The 22,530-nt window shown below is 42.9% G+C and overlaps 1 protein-coding gene across 1 annotated transcript in view; it reads left to right on the top strand.

The window, feature by feature from the left end:
- LOC143767247 (uncharacterized) overlaps window positions 1–17,873 on the top strand; it is a 54,868-nt gene extending 36,995 nt beyond the window's left edge. The window contains exon 7 of the mRNA XM_077255444.1: window positions 16,373–17,873. Within this exon, the coding sequence (XP_077111559.1) occupies window positions 16,373–17,796 (1,424 nt within the window). The 3' untranslated portion in view covers window positions 17,797–17,873. The remainder of the gene's footprint in view (window positions 1–16,372) is intronic.
- Window positions 17,874–22,530: the final 4,657 nt, after the last annotated feature.

Genomic DNA, 22,530 nt, shown 5'->3' with positions numbered 1-22,530 from the left:
CACATATGAGGTATCAGTGTACTCAGGACAAATTAGACAACAAATTTTGGGGTCCAATTTCTCCTGTTACCCTTGGGAAAATAAAAAAATGGGGACTAAGCCATTATGTTTGTGGAAAAAATATGAGTTTTTTTATTTTCACGCCTGGGAGTTATAAACTTCTGTGAAGCACTTGGTAATTCAAAGTGCTCACCACACATCTAGATAAGTTCCTTAGGGGGTCTAGTTTCCAAAATGGGGTCACTTGTGGGGGATTCCACTATTTAGGCACAACAGGGGCTCTCCAAACGCGACATGGCATCAGATCTAAATTCCAGCCAATTTTGGTTTGACAAAGGAAAACGGCGCTCCTTCCCTTCCGAGCCCTGCCGTGTGCCCAAACAGTGGTTGCCTCCCACATATGGGGTACACAGCGTACTCAGGGGTCCAATTTCCCCTTGTGGGGGATTCCACTATTTAGGCACAACAGGGGCTCTCCAAACGCGACATGGCGTCCGATCTCAATTCCAGCTAATTTTACGTTCAAAAAGTGAAACGGCGCTCCTTCCCTTCCGAGCCCTGCCGTGCGCCCCAACAATGGTTCTCCCCCACATATGGGGTATCAGCGTACTCAGGACAAATTGGACAACAAATTTTGTGGTCCTTTTTCTCCTTTTACCCTTGGAAAAATAAAAAAAAGGTTGCTGTAAGATCATTTTTTGTGACTAAAAAGATAAATGTTAATTTTTTTCCTTCTACGTTGCTTCTGCTCCTATGAAACACCTGAAGGGTTAACAAACTTCTTGACTGTGGTTTTGAGTACCTTGAGGGGTGCAGTTTTTAGAATGGTGTAACTTTTGGGTATTTTCTGCCATATAGACCCCTCAAAGTGACTTCAAATGTGAGGTGGTCCCAAAAAAAAATGGTTTTGTAAATTTTATTGTAAAAATGAGAAATCACTGGTTAACTTTTAACCCTTATAACTTCCTAACGAAAAGAAGTTTTGGTTCCAAAATTGTGCTGATACAAAGTAGACATGTGGGAAATGTTATTTATTAGCTATTTTGTGTGACATATTTCTCTGTTTTAAGGGCATAAAAATTCAAAGTTTGAAAATTTAAAATAATTTGCAAATAAACGCAAGTAATATCGAAGAAATTTTACCACTAACGTGAAGTACAATATGTCACGAGAAAACAATCTCAGAATTGCCAAGATCCATTGAAGCGTTGCGGAGTTTTTACCTCCAAAAGGGACCGTGGTCAGGTTTGTAAAATTTGGCCCGGTCATTAATGTGCAAACAATCCTCGGGCGTAAAGGGGCTAAAAATTGTTAGGCCTAATATTGGGGTTCAACCAAGAGACCCTATTTGCTAATCCAAATAATTTGTGATAAAACTGTGCTGCAGTGACGAATCAGGAGGCCCCATTTGCTTTTAAAACTGTTAGGCCTCTGACAACATCTGTTACTGGATAGGCTACTCATTGGTCAGAAAGACCATGTGCTCCAGTGGGGGGCAAGCGCTGCATCAAGTGGCCTCTCCTCTTTGTCCTCAACCTTAAACATCACACACAGTACAATCCTCAGAGGTGGCACCCAAATCACCCTGGTTTCCCCCCACATCACAAATTTCCAAATACACATCTGACTGAGGGGAACCACAAATGGACAAAGCTGTTCACACATTCTTTCCCATGGGCATCAGAGGTCTCCTCCAAAGATTCACAGAATCCAGAGGAGAAAAGCATCTGCACTGATGTTGGATCTGGGGCTGGATGAAGTAGACTCCGAGCAGAATCCAGACCCTCGTCACCAGTTGTTATCCACCGGGGGAGGAAGAGATCCTAATGAGACTCAGATACCAGAGGCGCATGCCGACTGTGCTGTGGTATCAGGGCAAGAAGCAGAGGAGGGGTGACTTAGGGCGAGGAGTGGGAGAACAGAGAGGATGACAATGAAGTTGTAGATCCCTCTTGGTTTGAACCCAGAGGTACGCAGCTGAGTAGCTCAGTAGAGGGGGTGATGGGGCATCCCGCACAGACACATTGTGATGCAACCACAACAAGCACTGCATTCTCATCTACAATTCGGTCTGTGACCCAACTCACGTTAACTGAAAATTTTGCCAAAAAAGACTCTGTAGTGGTAAAAATTGCAATAATTTGACTACTACATGCATGAACCGGCACATGCACGATCAACATGCCTTTGGGTATTTCACTGCGCTAAAATGCAGACTAGCGGGCCTCGCCAACCACGGGCAGTCCCATCAACCACATCTGTTGTTTTTTCCTTCTCACAATGCCAAATGTTCTCACACAGGTGTTTGGCTGCAGAAACTCCATTTTTCCCCCTACAGTCGGGGTGAGTGAGAGCGCATCAGCTATTACGGAAGTGGACGTGCTGTTTTTGTGTCACCTAGCACAACACATCTTTCTCAATTCACCATAACATCTCCGCCTGCACCTCACTCACAGTCCAGTTGTGGTTACGTAAAAGAATGTTTCCTCCTACACATGCTCAAGCTAAACGCTTGACCTCTACCATCTCCAATCTGTTGACAATGGCTGTCTTCACTGAACCTGGAACCAGGGAAGGCCCTGTGTGATAATGGTGCAAACCTGGTGGCAGTCCTACCCCAGGGGAACTTCACACACGTGACTTGCATGGCTCACATCCTCAACCTGGTGGTACAGCAATTTCCCAACCACATTTTCCCGGCCTGGATGCACTCCTGCAGAAAGCACGGTCACTGTATGCTCACTTCCGACGATCGCACCCCGCAGGTCATCTACTTGCATCGCTAACTGAGGTCTTTCGGCCTTCCGGTTATTCATTTGATCTTCGATGTTCAGACATGGTGGAATTCCACTCTGCACATGTTGCAGTGACTGTGGCAGCAGCGATGAGCCTTGGTGCTGTGCGTACTTTTGCATAGCCTGGGCCAACACAGGACAAACGTTGTGCAAATCACGCTGGCGAAGTGGGCACAAATGAAGGACCTCTGCATCCTTCTGCACTGTTTCAAAATGACTACTAAGATGGTTAGCGCTAACGATGCCATCATCAGCATCACTATTCCGGTCACCTATATGCTGGAGCACACTTTGAATACTCTACGGAAGGAGGTGGTGATCCCAGAGGAAGAGGTGGAAGCAGAGGAGGCGGCTGAAAGGATAACAATTTCTCTAAGTTCCAGACTCTCATCATACAGGTGAGTTCCATGGGAGGGTGGATTACCTCAATCGAGGGGTGCTCATGGTACCAAACTGTTAGTGAAGGTGCAGGAGTCCAGGAACAAATTGAAGAGGACAAGGAGAAAGAGGTGATGGACGCGCAACAGTTATGAGATGAAGAGGGTAATTATCCCTCTCTGTTGTCCGTGGTTGGTGGGAAGGGACGAAGGAAACAAGCTTGAGTGTTACTTCGCCACCAACACACCATGGAATTGGACTACATGGAAGCATCTGACACATACTGTAAGCAAATTCTTGCTGCACTATCTTCAACATGATGCCCATATTCTTAGGGTTAGAAATGGTGCTGACTACTGGTTTTCCACTCTGTTAAATCCACATTCAAGAGTAAATTTTGCCAGATGCTTAACCCCCTGGAAAGGAAAGCAGGCATGCTGTAGTATCGAAACATGCTTGTAGAAAATATTAAGAATGTTTTTTCCCAAGACAGTAGTGAGGCACAGTGTGCATTGCAGTTATGGACTTCCAACACCGGGAACGTCATGGCATAACCACAAAAACATTAGCAGCAGCAGTTTAAGTGGCATAAACAGTTTCTTTGAGTTATTTCACACATTTTTAGACCACCCCAGGCACCAGTAGAACAGAGTCCAAGTTTGATACGATGTGACTGACCGACTAGAGAGGATGGTGCAAGAGTATCTCAAGCTCAATAATACCATCAGGGTGAATTTAGACCCAATTGCATTTTGGCCTTCCAAAATGGAAGAGTGGCCTGAGCTCGCCCGTCACGCTTTGGAGGTTTTGTCACATCCGGCAACCAGTGTTCTCTCAGAACGTGTGTTCAATGCTGCTGGTGGTGTCCTGATGGATAAACGTATCCGGCTGCCCCCTTAAAGTGTATACTGCCTAACTTTCATCAAAATGAACAAGTCATGCATATCCAATGTCTTTTGCAACTACCTGTGTTACTTTCCTTACATTTTTCTATGGAACTGATGTTTGTGCCACCTGACTATGGCAGGGAAGAAAAAAGATTGAGCTGTTGCATGAGGTATATGTGAATATATTTTGGTTTTGCATCCCATTGAATTTAATGGGGTTCGGGTATGGTCATTGAACTGGTTGGCAAACATGCTCTGCAAACATCAGGAAGTTGGAAGGTTCGCTCATCTCTAATTAAGACAAATCATGACACAAGCAAAGGAAATAAAAGACCTTTCAGTAAAGGCAAAACAAAGTAAACCAAACAATGGGCACTCAGGCTGGATCGCATCCAGTATATCACCTTAGTCTGGTGACATTGTAAGAGGGTGGTGCTGTTATGGACAGTAACAGGCTGCCACTTTAAGAGACAGCACCCCTTTGTCTGGTGTGATGGAATGTCCTGCTTCCCCCTGCTATAGGCTGTGAAGATGAACTGCCCTAGAATTAGGGGAGGAGTTGAGCCTGAACTGTGTGTGTGTGTAAGCTGAAGCTGCTAGAGAGAACTGTGTGCTGTTTGCTACAAGAAAGGTCCCAGGCTGGGACAGAGTGTACTTGTGAAATTTGCAAGACTCTTCCGGGTACAGCAAAGGTGGCTGTTCTGTGCTAGTTTGTGAAGCCACGAAGATACTGAGAAAGGGAGTAACAGTTTCCAGGAGCATCCCTAGGACCCAGAAGCAAGGAGAAGACCCCGCTTCACAGAGCTGACAGAAAGCCGTGCGCACCGCCATATTAGACTGCTGGGGGCCCCCCTGGGACTGGACCTGAGTCCCCAACATCACCGTGAGTCTGTTCCTGTTTGGTGCACCTGTTAGAGCCTAGTGTAGGCTTCAGTAGTCAGTACACGGGAGCCATGTGGCCTGCTTAGTAAAGGTCTGGGAGGTTATACGTGGAGTAGCATCGTTATTTGTGTATTGTTTAAAGTTGCTTGTGAGACATTTTCTGAGTCTGTAATAGTTGGAGCACTGTGCTATTTTACGGACAAGATAAAGTTTATAACTCTTGTAAAGTGTCTCTTGCCATTGCATACCCCTGTTTGCATCTTCCTCACCCACTTCATTCCTTGCCTCCCAATAAATCTACCCTTTGTTGTTTGCACCTCATCTTGTGTACAGTAGTCTTCCTGCACCGTGGTGGTCCCCCGGCCATCGCTTCAATATCACACAGGAGGCCTTCTTAGGCCGGTTTCACACTTGCGAGTGCAATGCGAGAAACTCGCGTCAATACCCGGCACTGCCGCCAGCACTTGGGACCAGTGTGTGTGGCTGTATGTATTTCTATGCTGCTGAACTCTCCGGTCCTGAGTGCTGGCGGCAGTGCCGGGTATTGATGTGAGAGACAAGTTTCTCACATTGCACTCGCAAGTATGACATCTGCCTTACCACCACACCGCTTCCTAAAGACTTAATATTCTATAATGTGATTATAACCTGGCAAATATGAAAATGGGTCTCTCCAATGAAGCAATTTTCAGCATTGCAGATTTTAGCATGTGACATCTTACAAGTCGGCTTTGGCATAGCCACAAAATACGAAGCTTCCACATGCTTTTTATCTCACCTTGCCTTGATCATATTGATGTGGTAGTGAGCCATATATATACGCATTTCTACCACATAAGGTGGACATGGTAAGACAAAAAATGTTGCCAAGTAAGCAATATGTATTAGGTCAAAAATAACTTCAATAATGCAAATAGGTGGCTGAAATAAGCACAATGACCAATAGCATTACAGGTCCTGAGTTGTGTAATCTGCAGGGCATTGCACAATTTTCTCACTCGTGACTTTCGTGAAGTCCTTGTCCATCAGGATCTCTTTCAGTATCCCACTTTGGGAAAACATATGGACCACCTCTTGGGCTCTACTCTTAGTGAAGGAGTTTCTTGATGGTGCTGCTTTCGGGTATTATGTTGCTTAATCCAGTACCAGAGAGTTATTCTGATGCTCTCTGGTTGACTTGACCAGGGATCCCACCAAATTCATCGCTAAGCGATCAAATGATCAATGATGGCTAATGGTGCTAAGGGACTACAGAAATTAACAAAGAGAGAGGTTGGCAGGTGGGACAGGACCTACAATAATTTATATTCTGCCTGTGACATCCGTGAAACTCTGGAGGATTCTTTCCTGGGTTTTGCCTACTTCGAAATGATCTTCTAAAACATGAGTATTAGTCATTTCTAACACCCTGCATCTGTAGGGCCCTGGCACTAGTAGCTGTTCTATGACCTTACCTCTCTGCTAGACGACACAGTATAATATCACCCTTATTTTGCCATGAATGGGGAATCGGGGATCCGTCCCCGTCAGCTAGCAATCCTATTTAGTATCGTTAAATTATCAAATGCTCCTTTGAGAGATAGGATGTTGGTCTCAGGGGATGCTGTTTTTAAGAGTGACTGAGATGCCTGCCAGGGCCGTGGAGTACTCGGAACCGGGTCGGGCAGTTCTTCAGGGAGTTGTCATGGCAGCGGTGACCAAGTCCATGGTTCTGGGCACGCAATAAAAATGATGAAGGACAGTTTGTAGGGGATTTAACATGACGCCACCTGTGGTGTTCAGCAATGAGTGGCCGACGCTGCTTAAGGAGACCGCAGAGGCCGATGGTGACGCAGCTTGGATGGTTCTGTTCCCCACAGGTGGAGCTAGGCATCAGGGCTACCAGTATAGTTTTGTAAGGATCGTGGACGTTGGGGTGCAGGACTGAGGGTGCGGGAAATGACTACAAGCATTGTAGTTTTCTTTACCTTTACTTGCAAGGAGGAAGGCAATGAAGCCAGAAAAAAATGACCAAAATAGTCCATATATATAATAATATGAAAATTCTATATTAAGACAATGAATTGGACAGCAAGAGATACAGACTTAAAAAATGGTGCGCACGGAAAACAATCATTGTAAAAAAGTACAACAACAAGCAAGTGTGAGCGGGCACCGGGAACCACCAAACACCTGATAGCTATCACATAAATAACCCCCCCGTCAAAAAAGACGGTGTAAGGGGGAAAATAACTATACATGCATGTCTGATATTACAGACTGCATAAATCTATATATAAGACAAATAGAGATATCTAGGGCAGCATAATAGGATACAAAAAAATAGTTTGCTTAAAATTAGCCGAATTGAATAAGGACATTACCTACCAAGGCTGCAAGGTGTAGGGATTCCCGGGGACCGCGCACACACCCCAACGATCGTTTCGGACACTCTCCTTCTTCTACGCCCCCTGAAATCACTGACTCTTTCTAATAATTGTTTCACATAATTATTAATTTCTTTATTTGTATATTCATTGAACAGCAACCATGAAAAGTGCTGCTTGAATGCGTATTCACTTACCCGGTCTGGAACTTGTCTCCCGATGTCCTGGGGATTCTCTGAGTCCTCCTTTCCACTAAGCTAAATTCCTAATAGTATCCCTATCCTCTCCTGTTCTCTTCCTTAGGCTGTTTGTCCGTTTCTCACCTACATGTCTGACACCTGCATGCATGGCTTGGAATAAGCTGCTTCCCTTGTGGACTCCCATTCCTTCAGTCACAACACCATCCTTACACCTTTTCAGTTTCACAAGGTTGTTCTTAATTGTTATTTCAATTTACATTCCAGAGACAATTGAGCGGTTTTCTTCTGCAGCTACCTTATACATTAATGCAGTATTTTACATACAAATAACCATATACCAAAAACCAAAGTGGTTCATGACAATATTCGGGACCTACAGTCCAGACATGCTGTTTTCTTCTAGTTCGGATCCTCTAGCATTAACCCGTGACAGAGCCAATTTTGACCAAGCCAATTTTTATAATTCTGACCACTGTCACTTTTGAGGTTATAGCTCTGGAACACTTTCAACGTATCCCACGGATTCATAGAATGTTTTTTCGTGACATATTGTATTTCATGTTAGTAGTAAAATTTATTTGATATAACTTGTGTTTATTTATGAAAATAAATGGAAATCTGGCAACAATTTGGAAAATTTAGCAATTTTTGACTTTTAATTTTTGCACACTTAAATCAGAGACTGGTGTCACAGAAAATAGTTAATAAATAATATTTTCCACATGTCTAATTTACATCAGCACAATTTTGGAAACATAATTTTTTTGTCAGGATGTTATTAGGGTTAAATTTGACCAGTGATTTCTCATTTTTCTAGCAAAATTTACAAAACTATTTTTTTAGGGACCACCTCACATTTGAAGTGAGTTTTGGGTGTCAATATAACAGAAAATACCCAAAAGAGACATCATTCTAAAAACTGATCCCTCAAGGTGCGCAAAACCCATCAGGTGCTTCAAGAATACTAAAGCAATGTGGAAGGAAAAAATGAACATTTTTACTTTTTTCACAAAAAAATTACTTTGGAACCAATTTTTTTATTTCCACAAGGGTATCAAAAGAAAATGGACCACAAAATTTGTTGTGCAATTTCTTCTGAGTATGCCGATACCCCATCTGTGGGGAAAAGCCACTGTTTGGGTGAATGGCAGGGCTCAGAAGAGAGAGAGCATTTGACTTTTTGAACGCAAAATAGGCTGGAATCAATGGTGGCGCCATGTCACGTTTGGAAACCCCCTGATGTACCAAAACAGTGGAACCCCCCAATTCTAACTCCAACCCTAACCCCAACACACCTCTAACCCTAATCCCAACTTTAGCCCAACTCACTTTAGCCCAACTCTAACCCTAACTTCAGCCCAACCCTAACCCAAACTTTAGCCCAACTCACTTTTACTTTTTTCACAAAACTTTAACTCCCAATTTTTTTACTTTCACATGGGTAACAGGAAGAAATTGAACCCCAAAATCTGTTGTGAAATTTCTCGTGAGTATGCTGATACCTCACATGTGGGGGAAATCTACTGTGTGGGTGCACGGCAGCCTTAGAAGGGAAGAAGCTCCGTTTTGAATTTTTGAACTAAAAAATGGCTGGAAACAAGAGCCGACACCATGCCATGTTTGGGGAGCCCCTTAAGTGCTTAAACAGTGGAAACCACCCACAAGTGATCTCCTTTTTGGAAACTAGATCCCTTAAGGAACTTATCTAGATGTGTGGTGAACACTTTGAACTCCCAGAGGCTTCACAGAAGTTTATAACATAGAACCGTGAAAATAAAAAAATCACAATTTTTGCAAAAATGTTCTTTTAGCCCCAGACAGAAGCAACGGGAGTAAAAGAAACACCATTTGTTGTGCAATTTCTTTTGAGTACACATATAATACATATGTGTGGGGAAACTACTGTTTGGGCTCACGGCAGGGCTCAGAAAGGTAGGAGTGACGTTTTGGAATGCAGACTTTGATGGAATGGTCTGCGGGTGTTTTGTTGCAGTTGGAGAGCCTCTGATATGCCTAACCAGTGGAAACCCCTCCACAAGTAACCTCATTTTGGAAAATAGATCCCCCAAGGAATTTACCTAGACATGTGGTGAGCACCTTGAACTCACAGGTGCTTCACGGAATTGTACAACTTTCAATTGTGAAAATGTAAAAAATAAATATTTTACCATAAAATGTTTTTAGTCCTCAAATTTTTATTTTTCACAAGGATGCTAGAAAAAAATGGACCAAATATTTGTTTTCAATTTCTCTTGAGTACACAGGCTACTCAGATACTCTATAGTATCAGATACACAGAAGTGAAGAAGCACCATATTGGAGTTTAGATTTTGCTGGAGTGGGTTGTGGCTGCCATGTCACATTGGCAGAGCCCCTAAGGTGCCAGAACAGAAGAAACCCTCATAAGTGACCCCATTTTATAAACTAAACCTCTCAATGAATGCAATGTGGTGCAATGATCATATTGACACCACAGGTGTATCACATAATTTCATGTTATTGGGCAGTGAAGAAAAAATAATTATATTTTACCACAAATTTTGTTTGAGCCCCACATTTTACGTTTTGACATGGGGAAACTGGTAAAAATGGCACCCAACTTTGTCACAATTTCAGCTGAATGTGGAAATATCTCATGTGTGACTGTACAGTACTACTTAGCCATTGGCGAGACTCGGGAAGGATGGAGCGCTTTTTTGCCTTCTGGAGTGCAGATTTTCCTAGAATAGTTTGCGTAATCTATATTCAGTGCTCATAAATGCTAGAAGAGCAGAATTCCCCCCTCAAGTCACCCCGTTTAGGAAATGATACCCCATTGGGAATTCATCTACAGTTTTCCACAAACAAGCAGCAGTGGATGTTACTGAGTGAAAATTACAAACTGCCATTGTAGTGCCCTTTCATTAAGCCCAGCTCGTGGTTCTTCACTAAGAAAATGTAAAACATATGTGGAAGCTAAATGTGGTTTAGGCACACTGGGGCTCAGAAGGGAGACAAGCGTTTGGATTTGGGAGCGCAGAATTTTCTGAATTTCTTTTGAGGGGCAAGGAGCCATTTTGCTTTTCCAGAGCTTTTGAACTACCAGAAGCGTGGAAGACCCCTATATTTCCATTAACAGACGACGGACCTGAGTGGGGACTTGCTTTTTTTGTGTATTGAGTTGAAGCTTTTCTTGGGAACATTTTACATAACATTTTAGATCATATTTATTCTGAGCTTTGCGGTAAGCATTTTCTTTGGGGTTTCCTTCTAAATCTCTGAGTGACTTGATTCAGATGAAACTCCAGAGGGATCCATTCACTGTAATGAGGCAGCAGAGTTACTGTGGACTCTGTCTCACCTCTGTTCAGCTTTGTCTTTCTTTTTAGAAGTGCACAAAAGTGACACTGCTGGATCATAGACCAGACGGTGTCCACATTGTCACCATCTGCCTCATTATAGGGAATCTTCCGAAAGAAGTTTCGTCTAAATCACTTATTTCAGAGATTTACATGGAAATCACAGTGTAAGTGTAGAGTGCAAGATAAATGTGAGTTGAGTGGTACCTGGACCCATAGAAGCATCAGTTAGATGTGAAACGGCTTTCGTCCATGAAGATACCCGCTTCCCCACATCCATGTATTTAATGTATTTGAATAATGAGAATTTTACTTCAGAAAGAGTGCCACCGCTTCCTTCTTTACTCCAATTTGTAAAGACGCTTTCCCTGGGTAGAGCACCTTTCAACCACGTCAGCTAGCTGCAGGCAGTTTCGACTGATTTTCCTAAGGTACCGGTCTTTTTCTTGTTTGCATAAATGTGCGCTATGCCTTCCACAGCAGGTGAAGAATTGGTTTTATTTATTTTCATTCATCATGAAAGTATAAATGATTAGGCAACTTTATTCTCCGGGTCTGTGCGATTACAGCAATACCAGATTTATATCGGGTTTTTATGTTTGGCTGCTGTCTCACACTAAATGACACTCTTTATTGCAAAAATTTGTTTTTGCATCACCATATTTTGAGAGCTATCATTTTTTCACATTTCTGCTGACAGAGTCATGTGATGGGTTGATTTTTGCAGACAATTTAACTTTTTTATTGGTTTTCTTTACGGGCACATGACGTTTTTTGATACCTTCTACTTAGGCTATGTTCACACGTTGCATTTTTTACTGCGGATCCGTGGCGTTTTTGACGCTGCGGATCTGCAGCAGTTCCCAATGCGGTTTACAGTACCGTGTAAGGCTGGTTTCACACTTGTGTTTTGATCTGCAGCGTTTTTTTTAAAAACGCATGTGGTGAAAAAACGCATGTAAACGCATGCAAACGCTGCGTTTTTTAGACGCATGCGTTTTTGCATGAAAAAAAAAAACGCGGCGTTTTTCCGCGTTTACATGCATTTTTTCCTGCGTTTGCGTTTTTGAAACGCATGCTGAGAAGTGTGTGACAGCTGCCAATCATCAAAATCAACTAGAAAACCCACTATTAATAGAATTAGCTAGGGTTAGGGTTAGGATTCCTAGGGTTAGGGTTAGGGGTAGCTTTTTATTAGAAGAATGTCCTGGTCACCAGGTCACTGATAAGCCACCCCCCACCATCAAGGTGATAAAGGGATCCAAACCCTACCCCTAACCCTAACCATAACCCTAGGGATCCAAACCCTACCCCTAACCCTAACAATAACCCTAGGGATCCAAACCCTAACGCTATCCCTAACCATAACCCTAGGGATCCTAACCCTAACCCTAAGGGTTAGGATCCTAACCCTAAGGGTTAGGGTTAGGATCCCTAGGGTTAGGCTTAGGGTTAGGGTTAGGATTCCTAGGGTTACTAGGGATCCTAACCCTAACCCTAACCGTTACCCTAGGGATCCTAACCCTAACCCTAAGGGTTAGGATCCTAACCCTAACCCTAAGGGTTAGGGTTAGGATCCCTAGGGTTACTAGGGATCCTAACCTTAGGGTTAGGGTTAGGATCCCTAGTAACCCAAGGGTTAGGGTTTTCTTGTTTTTTTTTTTGTTTTCTTGTGTTTTTCTATAAAAACGCATGCGTTTTTAACGCAAACAAACGCATGTGCTTAAAAACGCATGCGTTTACATAGACAGCAATACATTTTTTTTTGCCGCGAATAAACGCATGTGTTTTTTTGCGGCAAAAAAACGCGGCTAGAAATTACTACAGGTTGCATTTCTGCAACTAAACGCACGCGTCAAAAAACGCATGCGTTGCCAAAAACGCGTCAAAACGCACGCTAAAAAACGCATGCGTTTTTTAATGTTAAGTATAGAAAAAAAACGCATGCGTTTTTTAGCGCTAAAATGCTGCAGATCAAAACGCAAGTGTGAAACCAGCCTAAACCTATGGAAAACCAAATCTGCAGTGCACATGCTGTGGAAAAAATCGCGCGGAAACGCAGCGTTGTTTTTTCCGCAGCATGTCAATTCTTTGTGCGGATCTGCAGCATTTCTGCACCCATTGACTTGTAGTGAGTCAGGCACATCCGCAGCAAAACCGCAGATGTAAAAAAGATCTGCAGTTTAGCTGCGGGTGAAAACGCTGCAGATAGGGAGGGGGGAGTGTGTGGGTGGAGACTGTGCGTGGCTGTGGGCGGGTGGGGTCTGTGCGGGCCTCTTGGGGGTCTGTGTGGGCTGTTGGGGGTCTGTGCGGGGCTCTCGGGAGTCTGCGTGCCTGCTGGGGGTCTGTGCGGGCCTCTCTGGGGTCTGTGCGGGACTGTTGGGGGTCTGTGTGGGCCTCTTAGGGGTCTGCGCGGGCCTCTCAGGGGTCTGTGCGGGCCTGCCCGGGGTCTGTGCGGGCCTCTCGAGGGTCTGTGCGGGCCTGCTGGGGGTCTGTGCGGGCTGCTAGGGGTCTGTGCGGGGCTCTCGGGGGTCTTTGTGTGTGTGTGTGTGTGTGTGTGTGTGTGCGTGCAGGCATCGTCCGATGTGCCTACAAGTCCCATCAGGCTATGCCTGCTACAATTACAGTGATTGACACATTAGCCAATGATAGAACAGTAGTAGTTCCATCATCCGGCTAATGTGTTGAGTGTAAAAATCAAAACACAAACAAATAACATATAACATACAACATATAACAGAACATAGGACATATAACATAGAACATACAACATATAATAGAATATACAACATATAACATACAACATACATATAACAGAACATATAACATACAACATATAACACAACATCCGGTTTTCATGCATTTTTCATATAAATCATGTACGTTTTCCATTCTCTCTCTCTCTCTCTCTCAAAAAAAACCGGATCAGTTGCATCAGTTTTTCACTATTTGCAACGCATCCGTTTTTTCAAAAATTCGCCAGATTCTGCCTGATGGATAGATGTAGATAGATGTATCGATAGTTAGGTTACTTTCACACATCAGTTTCTTTCTGTCAGGCAGGATCGGCCGAATTTTTGAAAAAACGTGCATGATTTCAATGGAAAAATGCATGAAAAACTGGATCCGGAGGCCGGATTCATCATTTCACATCTCGGTTTCATACGTTTTTCGCCGGACAGAAAAAACTTTCCTCTGTCCGTTTTCTCGGATATCAGCCAATGTGAAGGAAGAGGTGCACTGACCCTACATGCCACCCCTGCTGTACACCTGTCATGATCCAGACCGGGTTTTGAGTCCTGTTTTCCCTTTTCCCGATCTGATCATGTCAGGGTTACATTTTCTCAGCCTCAGTCTGGTTTCAGGTTTTGCTATTTATCTCTGTTGTATCCTGCAGGCGGTGTCAGTTATAGTTCTGCCTACGGCATGTGTAGCTGACTCTGGTATATCGTGATTTGTCCTGCTGCTTGAACCCGTGTGTCTGTTTTTTCCCTCTTCCCGTCTTGACTCAGTGTATCCCTTTAGTGTGCAGACCCCATGGTTTTGATTTGGCTTGTATCCTGACCTGTTTTTGTCTTTGGCTTATTCGCTCCTGACTGTTACTGACCTTTTGGCTTGTCTCTGACACTATGTTTTGTCTTTTCCTTTGGTACTGACTATATAGACCTGGCTTGTTTGATTATTCTGCTGCCACCTGTGGTAGTCTCACTGCTGCACTGCAGGTCAGCTCTCTTTAGGTGCAGAGCTGCTTCTTCTCAACTGCCATCTAGTGAAGCCTACCTGCATTGCAGCAGCATGACAACACCTACCTATTTGCGGAGGTTGGCACCTTGAAATGACGCTAAGTGGTGCCCTCGCTGGTGCGCCGACTGCCCCTGACTCCTATAATAGCCCCTAGCCATACGCATAGTAAGAAACAGAAGGCCAGTCCTATAATAGATAGATAATATTCTTTGTGGAAAGGTAATTAATGGGAAGATAGATCTCATAGAGGGAATGAAGGCAGGAGGCTAAGGGTATGTGCACACACTGCGGATTTTGCTGTGGATCCACAGCATTTCCGCAGCTGCGGATCCGCAGCAGTTTCCCATGCGTTTACAGTATAATGTAAACCTATGGGAAACGAAATTCGCAGTGCACATGCTGCGGAAAAAAAAACGCGCGGAAAAGCAGCAGTTTATTTTCCGCAGCATGTCAATTCTTTGTGCGGATTACGCTGCGGGTTTACACCTGCTCCAATAGAAAACTGCAGGTGAAAACCCGCAGCAGAATCCGCAATAGAAACCGCGATAAATCCGGAGTAAAAACCGCAGCGGTTTTGCACTGCGGATTTATTAAATCCGCTGCGGAAAATTCCGAAATGGAATCCGCAGCGTGTGCACATGGCCTCAGTGTCAGAGTGATAGCACTCAAAAGCAGACACAACTTCATACAAACCACCCAGACCATAGAAGCAACTTAATAAACACAGCAACTGTTATGCATAGCATACTCAATTACATTGACTACTGATCCTGACAGAGTACATAGCATCATAGCATACTAAACAGGGTTTTCCCCTTATGTTATACACAGTGGGCCAGGTATAATGATATGCAATCTGCTAATAAATAAAACCAGTAGGTCAGCACCAGACACATCAGAAAGCGTATATGAAATAACCAGTTTGATTGATCAAAAGAGTACATTAGTTGTAAAGATATGCAAAGTCACAATTGGTTGCTTATCTGTTCAGACATGGTGCTCCAGGTACACAGGTAAATGCCAGAGGTGATCAGCCATGGGTCTAGAGGAGGACTGACCTCCATAATGTTATGTAACTGACCTGCTAGGTAGTACAAATCGACATCTCTCTTTATCTACTTCTAGTGCGAAAATCAGATGTAGTTTTAGGTCAATTTTATGCAGAAATATTAAAAACTTTCACAAACTTTCAAGCACCAGTATAAGGCTAAGTGATTTACACAAGAACGAGGGACAGACAACTACTATGTTTGCAAAGGACACTGCTGCAAATAGGAAATTTTCAGATCCCCCAGTGCTCCTAAATTCAGCCAATGTTTCTTTTGGCTTACATGACATATCCTGTATCCACTATTTAGTTACATTAATAAAAAGATATAAAAAACCTTAATTTTTCTCTAAAGCCATGACTTGTGTACATGATCAATCTCCTCCAATATGCTTTACTCTGTCCTACAGTGCTTGTACCTGTCAGAGAATGTATGAGCAGGAATCCATTAATAAAACTGATTACAGATCCCTTTTTACGAGTCTCTTCTGAATGTGTAACTGGAGCAGACTCATGACAGACACAGGGAATCATGACCTGAAAAGTGGCTCTAATAGAGTAGTGAACATTTGTAAGGACATAACCTGGTGGCCTAACACACTGATCTCAGTCCCGCTTTGTGGTCTATTGTCCAGTTTGCACAGACATGTTATAAAGAATATAATAGAATAAATAGTATTATAATTCCGATGCCATGTTTTAAAAAATAATAAAATAGTTTTTATTCTTGGCAGGTGACTTTACCAGGAGCACTGAGGGACGTCTGATATTCTCAGATTTTTCAGCAGATAATTTTCATATGACGCCTGATACTTATGAAGAACATGTCATTATACCAGATACACGTCAAGATGTTATCAGAAAAAGTCTGTCACCTGTTTCTTTTCAACAGGTCCTTGTTTCTGCTTCATCAAAGACAAATATGCAAAACAAAAGTCACAGAAGGGCTCTTGATCATGAAACAGGTCACACAGGGGAAAAAACATTTTCATGTTCAGAATATGGGAAAAGTTTTACAAAGAAATCACATCTCGATAGACATCTGTTAATACACCCAGGGAAGAAGCCATTTTTATGTTCAGAATGTGGAAAATGTTTTACACACAGATCATGTCTTGTACAACATCAGATGGTACACACAGGGGAGAAACCACTTCCATGTTCAGAATGTGGGAAAGGTTTTACAAAGAAATCGCATCTTGACAGACATCTGCTAATACACACAGGGGAGAAGCCATTTTCATGTCCAGAATGTGGAAAATGTTTTACAGAGAAATCAAGTCTTGTTAGACATCAGATAGTACACACTGGGCAGAAGCCCTTTTCATGTTCAGAATGTGGGAAATGTTTTACAGAGAAAACATGTTTTGTTAGACATCAGAGAATTCACACAGGGGAGAAGCCCTTTTCATGTTCAGAATGTGGGAAATGTTTTTATCGGAAAACAAATCTTGTTGCACATCTGAAAACTCACACAGGAGATAAGCCATTTTCATGTTCAGAATGTGGCAAACGATATAGTGAGAAATCCACACTTTCAAAACATCAGAGAATTCACACAGGGTCGGAGCTATTTTCATGTTCCGAATGTGAGAAATGTTTTCATCTGAAAGCTAGTCTTGTTGCACATCTGAAAACTCACACAGGGGAGAAGCCATTTTCATGTTCAGAATGTGGCAAACGATATAGTGAGAAATCCACACTTTCAAAACATCAGAAAATTCACACAGGGGAGAAGCCATTTTCTTGTACAGAATGTGGGAAAAGTTTTACACAAAAATCACATTTTATGATGCATCAGAGAACTCACACAGGGGAGAAACCATTTGCTTGTTCAGAATGTGAGAAATGTTTTAATGAGAAATCAAGTCTGGTTGTACATCAGAGAATTCACACTGGGGAGAAACCATTTTCATGTTCAGAATGTGGGCAATATTTCAGTATTAAATCAAAACTTGCTAAACATCAGAGAATTCACACAGGGGAGAAGCCATTTTCATGTTCAGAATGTGGGAAATGTTTTACAACGAAATCTGGTCTTGTTAGACATCAGAAAATACACACAGGGGAGAAGCCATTTTCATGTTCAGAATGTGGAAAATGTTTTAATCAGAAAACAAATCTTGTTGCACATCTAAAAACTCACACAGGAAAATAGCCATTTCCTTTTTTTTAAACTTTTTATTTTTATTTTTGTAACAGCATAATATAAAAATAAACAGAAAATCAAAACCCTGTGGTTGGTGCTCATAGCAATGCTGTAATTCTGATACATAGAGGCGATCTGAGCATCGCCTCTATGTAGCAGAGCCAATCAAGTTGTGGCAGCTTCAAGCCTCCCATGGAGGCTATTGAACCATGCCAAAATAAAAAAAATGTTTAAGAATATGAAAAAATAACAAATGTAAAAGTTTAAATCACCCCCCTTTCGCCCCACTCAAACTAAAACAATATATTGCCGCGTTCAGAATCACCCGATCTATCAATAAAAAAAGGATTAACCTGATCACTAAAGGTGTAGCGAGAAAAAAAATCAAAACACCAGAATTACGTTTTTATGGTCGCCGCAGCATTGCATTAAAATGCAATAATGGGCGATCAAAAGAACATATCTGCTCAAAAGTGGTATAATTAACAACATCAGCTCACTGAGCTCGGCATGCAAAATATACACCCTCACCCATCCCGAAATCACAAAAAATGGAGATGATATGGGTCTCGGAAAATGGCGCAATTTCTTTTTTTTTTTTTTAGCAAAGTTTGGAATTTTTTTTCACCACTTAAATAAAAAAGAGCTTAGACATTTTTGGTGTCTATGAACTCGTAATGACCTGGAGAATCATAATGGCAGGTCAGTTTTAGCATTTAGTGAACCATAGCAAAAAAGCTAAACAAAAAACAAGTGTGGGATTGCACTTTTTTTGCAATTTCACCGCACTTAGAATTTTGTTGCCATTTTCGAGTGCATGACATGCTAAAACCAATGATGTCGTTCAAAAGTGCAACTCGTCCCGCAAAAAATAAGCCCTCGCGTGGCCATATTGATGGAAAAGTAAAAAAGTTATGGCTCTGGGAAGGAGGGGAGCGAAAAACGAAAAAAGCTCCAGTCATGAAGGGGTTAATAACTTTGTTGACCTCATCCCATAATGTTTTTAGAGGCTGGCAAGACCACTATAAATGTGACATTGTCTCCACATGCACCCTGGAACGCCAGCATTGCAGAAATGGTTCCCTGAGGAATCTAGTCAAAGTGTTGGGACCCGGTATGACCTTGAAACAATTGTATAGCTTGCATTTTGTAATTTACTTGCCATACCGATTTGTAGGAGAGGAAAAAGCATTTGTCCCACTGATCCTTCTTAAATGTGCTTAAGAGCACAGTTTCTCAAGCTTTGCAAAATGGAGGAAGGTTTTCCAGATCTGGGTCGGTCAACAATTTTTATATACGAGAGATGGCATGTGGAGGGCATAGAGTGGTGACACACAACATTTCCAAAGGGATTAAATAACTGACTGATTCCGAAAGACTGTCAAGTGAAGAGTAAATATGTTGAGGTTGTATGTATTCAAAATTATGACGTAGCTTCTGAGGACAGTCACCCAGGACAGTAGAAAGGGGCAAGACAGTACCAAATGGAGCTACTTGGTGTATACGTAAAGACATCTTTTTGGAGCTGGCTTGTAAGGAATTTGCAGAAGCATCAAGTGGAAACCTATATTGATCAGTTATAGGCATCAATGGTCCCCTCTGATCAACCAAAACATCCCTCGCAGTTGGTGTATACATAGTCTTAAGTGTCTGCCTGATGCTGTATAATACCGAAATATTTATTAAGCAACATGAGGGGCAAGTCCATGGAAAAGAGGGTGCCAACACCAAGCAAATATTGTGTGTAATGCAGACCCAAAGTATTAACTTAATGCAATGCACCAAATCAAGGATCGCTGCATGGGCTGATGTTAGATAATATCAATGGCAATCAGGAAAACCGATGCCTGCAGTATTTTTGGGACAAGATATTTGATTGCCAAACAAAACAACTAAAACAGCTTTCAATTTTAACCCAAAAAGAGGAATGTACAGTATATACACCGGGATGGATTGCAACAGGTATACAGTAGCAAGCTAGATTGATTGTTATCTTAAGAACATTGACTCTGCCAAACAAGGAAAATTCTCTCCAATTCCAGGAGTTAAGAGAGAGTAGCCTTTAGATCGGGGGGCGGGGGCATCAATGCACAGGTAGTTGATATTGCTCCTTGGGGGCCATTTAAAATGGAAGTTGGACATCAGAGTGTTCACTTACTGTTGATTTAGAAAGACATTTAAGGTTTCAGATTCGTCAATATTTATCTTGAATTGTGACCATTTCTCGAAAAACATCAATTCAATCAGTGAGGGGCCAGATCAGAGAAAGCTTTGGCCTACAGCGCCCAATTCCCCTCTTAGCTGCTCAACCCTGTTCCTCCAAAACCAGCTTCTCCACCATGGCAGAAGATCAGCTCTCCACCCTCCTGTCAAGATCACATCTCACCACTTGCATGCTTGACCCGCTCCCGTCCCACCTCATCCCTAACCTTGCCAAGGTCTTCATCCCAACCCAAACACACCTCTTCAACCTCTCACCCACAACAGGTGTCTTCCGCACATCCTTCAAACATGCCAAGATCACACCCATCCTCAAAAAGCCCTCCCTCGACCCGTCCTCTGTGTCTAGCTGTCGCCCGATATCTCTTCTCCCTTATGCCTCAAAATTACTGGAACAACACGTCCATCTTGAACTATCCTCCCACCTCTCCTCCTGCTCCCTCTTTGACCGGTTACAATCTGTCTTACGACCCCATCACTCAACTGAAACTACCCTAACTAATGTCACCAATGACCTACTAACTGCCAAGAGCAAGCGACACTACTCTGTCCTCCTTCTCCTGGACCTGTCTTCTGCCTTTGACACTGTGGACCACTCCCTTCTGCTACAGATCATCTCATCTCTTGGCATCACAGACTTGGCCCTATCCTGGATCTCGTCATATCTGACAGACCAAACATTCAGTGTCTCCCTCCCCCACACCACCTTTCTTCGCCCCTTGTCTGTCGGTGTTCCTCAAGGCTCTGTTCTAGGACCCCGACTCTTCTCCATTTACACCTTCGGCCTGGGACAGCTCATAGAATCCCACGGCATGCAGTACCATCTCAATGCTGATGACACGCAGATCTACCTATCCGGACCTGACCTTACCTCCTCCTTACTTACCAAAATCCCACACTGTCTGTCTGCTATCTCGGCCTTCTTTTCTGCTCACATTCTAAAACTGAACATGGACAAAACAGAATTCATCATCTCTTCCTCTCCACCGGACCAATCCATCAATGTCAGCGGCTGCTCACTTTCCCCAGTCCCACACACTCTGGGTGATCCTCGACTCTACCCTCTCCTTCAAGCCACATATCCAAGCCCATGCATCCAACTGCCATCTCAAACTCTAAAATATTTCATGGATCCACGCATTCCTTGACTGTGACACCACAAAAACACTAGTGCATGCCCTTATCTCCCGCTTTGACTACTGCAACCTCCTACTCTCTGGCCTCCCCTCTAGCACCACTCCAATCCATCCTACACTCTGCTGCCTGACTAATCTACCTGTCTCCCCGCTATTCCCCAGCCTCTCCCCTATGCCAAGCCCTTCACTGGCTTCCTATTGCCCAGACACTCCAGTTCAAAACCCTTACAATGACATACAAAGTCATCCACAACCTGTCTCCTCCATACATCTGTGACATGGTCTCCCGGTACTTACCTACACGCAACCTCCGATCCTCTCAAGATCTCCTTCTCTACTCCCCTCTCATTTCTTCTTCCCACAACCGCATCCAAGACTTCTCCCGTGCTTCCCCCATACTCTGGAACTCTCTACCCCAACACATCAGACTCTCGCCTACCATAGAAACCTTCAAAAAGAACCTGAAGACTCTTTCGACAAGCCTACAGCCTGCAGTGATCCTCAACCTACTGAACTGCTGCACAACCAGCTCTACCCTCTCCTAGTGTATCCTCACCCATCCCCTGCAGACTGTGAGACCTCGCGGGCAGGGTCCTCCCTCCTTATGTACCTGTGTGCATTGTTTTTTGCTCATGTTTAATGAATTTGTTTATATTTACACCCTTTTTCACATGAAAAGTGCCATGGAATAAATGGCGCTATAAAAATGTATAATAATAATTAAAAATAAATATGTGGATTGGTAATATATAGTTGCCTTAAAAAGTGTTTTCCCCCTTCCTGATTTCTTATTTTATGTTTGTCACAAAATGCAGTTTTTAAATGAAGGTCTTTATTTTTAAGGGAAAAAGAAATCCAAACCTACAGGATCCTGTGTGAAAAAGTGATTGCCCCCTAAACCCAATAACTGGTTGGGCCACCCTTAGCAGCAACAACTGCAATCAAGTGTTTGCGATAACTGGCAATGAGTTTTGTACAAAGCTCTTAAGAAATTTTACTCCATTCATCTTTGCAGAATTGTTGTAATTTAGCCATATTGGAGGGTTTCAGAGCATGAACCGTGTTTTTAACGTCATGCCACAGCATCTCAGATTTAGGTCTGTAATTTGACTAGCCACTACAAAGTCTTAATTTTGTTTTGTTTTAAGCCATTCAGAGATGGACTTGCTATTGTTCCAATATTTCCTTGGGATCATGTCTAGCTTTTGAGGATCTTTTAGTCTACTTCACTTTTTCAGGGAGGTCTTACTAACCCCTTTACCCCCAGGGGTGGTTTGCACGTTAATGACCGGGACAATTTTTACAATTCTGACCACTTTCCCTTTATGAGGTTATAACTCTGGAAAACTTCCATGGATCACGGTGATTCTGACAATGTTTTCTCATG

This window comes from Ranitomeya variabilis, chromosome 4, assembly GCF_051348905.1.
Source record: "Ranitomeya variabilis isolate aRanVar5 chromosome 4, aRanVar5.hap1, whole genome shotgun sequence".
NCBI lineage: Eukaryota > Metazoa > Chordata > Amphibia > Anura > Dendrobatidae > Ranitomeya > Ranitomeya variabilis.
The sequence above is the reverse complement of the archived record's forward strand: the minus strand, read 5'-3'. Positions and strand labels throughout refer to the sequence as shown.